This window comes from Cynara cardunculus (genome assembly GCF_001531365.2).
Source record: "Cynara cardunculus var. scolymus isolate 2C chromosome LG 8, CcrdV1, whole genome shotgun sequence".
In the NCBI taxonomy this organism is placed as follows: Eukaryota; Viridiplantae; Streptophyta; class Magnoliopsida; order Asterales; family Asteraceae; genus Cynara; species Cynara cardunculus.
This window is the reverse complement of record NC_037535.1, coordinates 25,865,444-25,872,629: the sequence shown is the minus strand read 5'-3', so window position 1 is coordinate 25,872,629 and position 7,186 is coordinate 25,865,444. Positions and strand designations below refer to the sequence as shown.

The window sequence follows — 7,186 nt, the reverse complement described above, 5'->3', positions numbered from 1 at the left end:
AGTGATCATATGAAAACCGCCTTCATTTGTGTAAACCGTACAAACCACCTTCATCTGTCGATTTCATTGTTTAATCTTATGAAATTTTTTCATGAAATTATTTAATCTTGTGAAATTGTTTCATATAATATTTTTTTTTGATGAAGTTGTTTCATATATGGTTGTGAAATTGTTTCATATGAAGTTATTTTTTTGATAAAGTAATTTTTAGTATATCTCTTTTCGTTTGCCCTTTTTTCTTCCTTCCACCTCAACGGTGAAGAAAGTTCCCATGGGGGTTTTGGAATCAGCATCAAAGAGAAGTTGGAAAATTTTAAAATGGACCAGAATGAAGCAGCCTGTGATCAAGCTAGCTAGCTAGCTGCTGGAAAAAGAGGGTCTAAACTCTAAACCACATCACAGCTGCTTCTTGTGTGTTGCAGATCTTCCTATTAGTGTATGATGGGAATTCCAACGGATATTTATAGTTGTTACTGATAGATATAATATGTAGTGTAGAGTGCAGCAAGAGCAAAGTTCCAAGTAACATAATTTTTAACTGGCAAGTGTGTGACCAAGGAGAAAATGTGTGCTTTATGACTTGTATGTAATCCTTAACAACTATATTTTTCTTCCAATCTTCTGATATCTTAATCTGAATCAGTCGTTGTTGTGTGTGTGAGAGAGAGAGTGAGTGAGAGAAGACAGTGATAAACCTCCTTTGAGGTTTACTTATAGAAGAAGAAATCAGATTAGTAGTGTAGCTGCTGTTTCTTAGTAGTCGATTAAGGGAATGTAGTTTGGTAATTGGGTTTTGCTTAAATAGGGAGCTGTCAGTTGAGGTCGGGTATTCTGTTTTGATTGTTTTTCTGTGAATTCGTTGAGAGCGAGAGCTCAGGGAGAGGACCAGACCTCTCGAACGTCTGGTAATTGTACCAATTCCGTTTCGTAATAGATTGGCCGACAATCTCAATCAAACTCGTTAATTGAAGCCGACCTGTTACAATTTTGCGTCGATTGTGTGATTCCAGCATACGAATTGATCTAAGTAGGGCATATCCAGATTACGGTTTAAGCTAGGGTACAACAGACAGAAAGAGAAAATTCCACCAGTTAGTTGCATTGAGAATCGTTTACAGCTCTAAATTACAAGAATAACATGTTTAACAATTACATGGGGTTTCAGATCATTTTCAATAAAAGCTTCAGACTACAACTGTTCTACAACACATCATTACAACACTAAACCTTCTTCTACCATTAAATAGAACACTTCAATTTGCTTTTTGTATATTACTATAAGAAGCAAGCACTAACCGGAAATTTTAGAAGTGGTATTCTTACGCAGAGATCTGAAATCAGAACTTGGTATTTTTTATTTGACATCATATGTCAATCCAATCACTAAACAGCAACATTATATAGATAGGCAGGTTAACTGCAGCAACAACTGAAAGCACTTGGAAAGCCCGTAATAACCTCTGAATCACCAGTCTAACATTTGATTTGTTGACTTTAGAAGGTCCCAATTTTACAGCAGCATCTGGCCCCAGTTGACCACTTATGTCTTGGGGCATTGAAAGATTAATCTCCTGTATTATCTGTTTTTTGGCTGTTGATCTCATTGTAGCGTTTCCTCTGCAACCAGGACAAAACAAACAGAAGTTATTACTACAATCTGGTTGTATAAGTGAGAGAAATGGAAGGAGAGAAAAGTAATGAATCAAACAAGGAGTATAATTCAGCCCGTAATGGGATCCAAGTTCAAGCCCATGGCTTGGCTTATTTAATCGAGTTTTTTTTATCCCAATTAGTTACATTAATGCTCTCTTTAGTTACCTTTCAACTTTTGATCTATCTTTTAGGCTTTTGATCTTTTAAGATAGCTTGTGGAGCTAATTTGAGTATTCTATACAAAAAAGGAGTGGACTATTGTTTAAGCGTTGTGTTATTGCTTTATCACTAATAGTATTCAACTTTCGCCAATTTGATTAATCTTGCTGGTGTTTAATTACTTTATCCGTGATTCTATCAAATTGTTAGGCTTGGTGGTGAAAACTTCATCAAACTAATCACACAATTCCGCATCCAAATCTCAACTGTTTATGTATCAATATGCATCACAAATTAAAGGTGCTCCAACCCGGCAAAGAAGATTACCTTTCCACCCTCTCATTTGCACGTGTAGGAGCGATCTTTGAGGCTTTCTTGATTAAATGCATCGAGCCTTCTGCATCCCAAACCATCTCATAGTCACAGTTTCCATCTTCATCTTTCTCTTTAGTGCTACTTTTGAAGATACCTAACATATGACTCATGAAGTCACCAACATGTCGGTGAATTACCAACCCATTTGGCCAAAGGAGAACCACAAGAAGCGTGAGAACAAATAAGAAGAGATACCTGAGATTTCAAGCAAATTATAGACTAATAAATACAGGACAAAAACCATATCAAGGACTTCCATTGTAACAAAAATTATGTTTACCACATGTAAATGAAGGTTTGCACAGGAAGTAGACAAACATGAGTTGATACGGCATCAGCAAGACTAGATGCATTAGAAAATGTAGCTTTACGTGCAGTCAGTAGCATGAAAGATGGATACAAGTTTCCCTGCTGCCAGCTAATTGTCCCCAGAGTTTGCTAGACAAAAACATAACACATGGAGTTTGCTACACAAATATAACATTGAACACATACCCACTAAGATTAGGTGCATACCTCTACTACAGACCCATGTTCAGCTATATGAGTAACAGTACACTGATCATGATCATGACCAGACAAAACAACTATCTGTTGGCACAGGAGACAATATCTCAGTTTAATTTACATTTACATCCTGAACTATTGCATCTGACATGATTTTTCAGGTCTAGTTACTACCAGATCTCAATCATGATTCAGGTTTTAGGGAATGAAGAGAGAACATACAGGTTTGATAGAATCCAGTAGCTTCTTTGTTGTTTCTTCTGTAAGATAATTTTGATACCTGCAATCGGTGCCATGGTATAAAAATTGTACCCTTGACAAGTAACGGCAAAAGAGAAGAAAATAAGAAGATAGCATGAGGAAGTTACACTATTTCCTGATCATCAGTAGAGCGAGAAATTCTCTGAACATGAAAATTCGAGAGGTTAATATGAGTCCACTACCTTTACTGCAATTACAAGTAAATCGGATACGGAGAAACAAATAGCAAGTGCAGAACAAATGATTTAAGAGATAAAAGAACACATAGAAAGTGAGACTTCAATAAAAATACAAATTAACTTGGTCACCATAAATTAAAAACTATTACCTGATTTATAACTGAGGAAGAACGTTGAGAACCACAGGAAGTCCAGTCTTGTCGATACAGTGGTATATGAGTTAACAAAACCCTTGGAGGTGAAAGAGAATCTATACAAACGCAAATGATATCGTCATTTTAAATTGAAAATTACCAATCAGAAAAATATGTCAACCAATATTACATACCCCTAGACACACTGTTAACAAACTTCCAAGCAGCAGAGGTCTGGTTTTGTTGTGGATGACCTGTGGATAAGAAATCATCAATAATAATCACTTTTATGTTCATAGTGGAAGATAAAATATGTCATAGTATCGGTGGGTAAAATGAAGCATTTAGACATGCTAGATACAGCACAAACAAAATGCATCACAAAGATAACATCATGGTGAACAACACAACATTGTTTTGACTCATAGTTACAAGAGCCTCAGCTTTTAGCTATTGCCTATTGGGCATTCTCATTGACATAAAACAATAAGAGATGACAAAGGAACTAACTGGAACGGAAAGACAGCTAAGGATATCAATTAGCCGGGAATGCAATCAGCAGTTGTAAATACGATTGTTCAACTAGAATAGCAGAAAACTTAAATGGAAGTAAAGGTCAATAATTGAAAAGTCATTTACCATCCAGTGTTTGGGCATCAACAGCAACAAATTCTACTTCTCCTGCTGTGAAGCGATAGTTCCTTGAACCAAATACTTTTTCGTAGCGGCTGATTACCTATCAAGTAAAAAAGCAAGAAAACAAGTCATGAATCATGATGATACAAAAACCATATGTTCAACTTGAAATGTGCATTATGTCTGGTGGTTCTGACACATACTATCACTTTTTAGAAGAATGACCTAAAAAATTGAGATCTTTTCTACTCTCACCCCCCCCTCCAAAAAAAAAGTCATGCTATTAAACCTAGAATGAAAATTCAAAGAAAACTCTCTAGGGAATTTTACATTTGAATAAAATACAAATTAATGAAATGACTCTTTATTCAATCTTTAACATGGAGGATATAGAAAAATTAAATTTATCCTAGTATAAAAAATTCATATAGTACTTTCTAAGGGACAAAGAAAATGTGGTTAGACTCCACATCCAACTTATCCACATGCTTTCGGATGAAAAGCTATTCAGTGGAATATTGCTGTTTTCACCCTCGCCTGTCCCACATCTCTATAAGAGGACAAGCAAAGAGAAACCTTGTCGCTGAAACTTTGACATCATGGTTCTCCATTAATAGCTTACAGTCTAGTTTTGCATACAGGTCAACAGCAAAGGCTTCATTTTTTAGACTGGCGATCAATCAGGGATTATCTGTACGTCTGTTTACTGCTTAGCAGACCATATTAAAGTGCACAAGCAATATATATATATATGAAAACATGACAAATACCTCAGGCATTTGGGAGTGATATGCTGCATAGCCGATATCATGGTTTCCTGAGATGAAGTATACTTGATTATTTGTAGTTCTTTCAAGAGTCTTAAGGTCGAAAATGTGCCTAAAACGGTTCAAAGAATCCTGCCATCTGCAACAACCAACTACAAAATGAGCTTTAGAGCCCCAATGTATAAATGTCCCCAACCTTTCAACTACAATTTTGAATAACGGTGCAACTTCGTGCTTGATGGATGTAGTAGAATCCAAGATGAGAATAGAAAATGTCAAAGCTTCCAGCTCAGTCCAGGTTAACCAACAACCGGATAACAAATTTAGCAATGTAAATTACCAACATCAGGTGATCCTTATGGTCACATAATAGCATCTGCAGATAAAACAAGTGTGAATCATGTTGACCATAGGCAATACCTCAACTAATTTGATAGAACTAGAAGAGTTCATTGCTTCCTTGTTTCACTCAATAAGTCTTGTTAGAAGCTTAAATGACAGGAACATCAATACATACCATTACCACATAATCCAAGAATAAACTTCATCACACATGTTACGAAAAGTAAAACTAAATGTACAAACAAACAAAACAGTCAGATGGTAACAAATGTATTGCTTTTTCTCTCTCCCGAAAGAGATCAAAAGAAAACTACCAGATGCTAAGCTTGTCCAGGTGGTACAAGAAACTGGAAAAGGATGATTGTTAACTTTTCATATCATTTTAATGTACTTATTGTAACAATAAATGCATGTGTACTTTTTGCCTTACTCTTCATCGGAAATAATAGGCCCACCATCAAAATAATCACCCAGAAACAAAACCATATCAGGTTTGAAAGGCATGATGGAAGCCAGTATTGCTCGACGCATGTAGATGTCAGTATAGAATTGTACAATCTCCAGTGTGAGTGACTTGGGAGCTAAATGAAGGGATGTCCTATCCATGAGCTGTTAGAGACAAGGATATTTTAAGGGCTATTGTGTAAAATAAATAGGAGAAACATGTAAATTGCAGGAGATATTATTCAAATCATGAATACCTGTGGATCAGTTACCACTGCAATTTTCACATAATCACCAGGATTATTGATTGTATCCATCTAAAAAAAAGCAATTAAAAAATTGAGTCCCAGAAAAATAATAAATAAAAACAGACTCCATTTTGCAATTAGTTTGTGTCAAAAATAGCAGCCATCCATAATAAGACAACTAATCATACAAATCTAGGAGGTTGAAGCCAGTAGAAATCCCCCTGGCTTACCTAGAAAGTTCAGGGATGCCTTTATCTAAACAAAAACCAACAATATATGAAGAAAGGACGACTGCTTAAATCAAGAAATGCAGATGAGAGCCATTGCTGAGTTGATTTCACAAAATCAAATTTCATCCAGGACAGAAGCAACCAGTCAATTGCCACCTGATTTTCTATATCAATGTAGTAAGTTTCTTGTGGATTCAACGAATCATTCAACTAGGAGAAGTTGAAAGTTACTGACTTTGATGTGAAACAAGCCATACTTTATACTTGGACTTGAAGAATAAAAAGATGCATCTTCTCCATGTAAAAAAGTAACGCATTGGTGAGTTGTGACTGCCAACTACTTAGAAATTGGGCATTTTTGGAGGTGAATATGCAGTCCCATGAAAAATGAAGTCAAACTTAGTACTTGCCACATGTTTTTAATTATAGGGTAATGTAAGACTCCATTTATATTTCCTAAATCCAGTACTTGTTGCAATTCTTATGCAGTTTAATGAAGGAAATCCCCACCCCAAAAACAGAAGATAATTAATCATTAGCATTAGTATAGGAGTCTGGGTGTTGGATTGAATTGGGATCTAGTTATGGGTAATGGAAAAAGCAAGAAATCTAGAGCATATATATATATATAGAAAGAGGAAAGAGGAAAGAGGAAAGAGGAAAGAGCGGATACTTACGGTAGGAGAAGGAGAAGGAGAGGAAGAAGGAGAGGGCCATGAGCAGGTGAAGTAAGAAGGGAGGCGAAAGGCGAATTTCTCACCGTAAAGAATGGAGGCCGCCCATAGGAGGCAGAAGAAGAGGGTGAGATTGGAAATCATGGCTTGTCTTCTCAGATGGAATGGAAGTGTGAGTTGAGTTGGTCACACTCTTCTTCACTTTTACCCGCATTCTCGCTTTTTAACTTTCTTTTCCATTTTTTTTTAAACCATACAACCATATAAATCTATACTATATTATCTATACTATCTTATAAAACATTTGGTTAAAACTCTTAAAAACACTTAAACTCGTTCATTCCTAAACGATTTCATCTCTATCCGATTTCATCACATATCTGAATTCGTGTAAGTAACTGCAGATAAACACAATCAAATACAGGATAAACATCTCATTTTAAATATAAAAAATCTAAAATATAATTAGTATAATCATTAAATTCTAACAGAATACTTAATTATTATCTTTATACAATTTATAATATTAAACCAAAAATAAATTGTTTTATTATTAAACTTAAATTAAATTATATAT

The 7,186-nt window shown here is 35.3% G+C and overlaps 1 protein-coding gene across 1 annotated transcript; it reads right to left on the bottom strand.

Annotated features, from left to right (window-relative positions):
- Positions 1-1,096: 1,096 nt before the first annotated feature.
- On the bottom strand, positions 1,097-6,803 carry LOC112516889 (uncharacterized protein C630.12). The gene is made up of 13 exons (XM_025124134.1): positions 6,613-6,803; positions 5,715-5,774; positions 5,444-5,622; positions 4,675-4,810; positions 3,908-4,004; positions 3,463-3,522; positions 3,284-3,384; positions 3,063-3,097; positions 2,917-2,974; positions 2,704-2,778; positions 2,468-2,625; positions 2,140-2,382; positions 1,097-1,617 (listed from the first exon to the last, which is right to left on the bottom strand). The coding sequence occupies exons 1-13, from the start codon at positions 6,751-6,753 to the stop codon at positions 1,365-1,367; spliced, it is 1,596 nt and encodes a 531-aa protein (XP_024979902.1). The 5' UTR covers positions 6,754-6,803; the 3' UTR covers positions 1,097-1,364.
- Between the last annotated feature and the right edge of the window lie 383 nt (positions 6,804-7,186).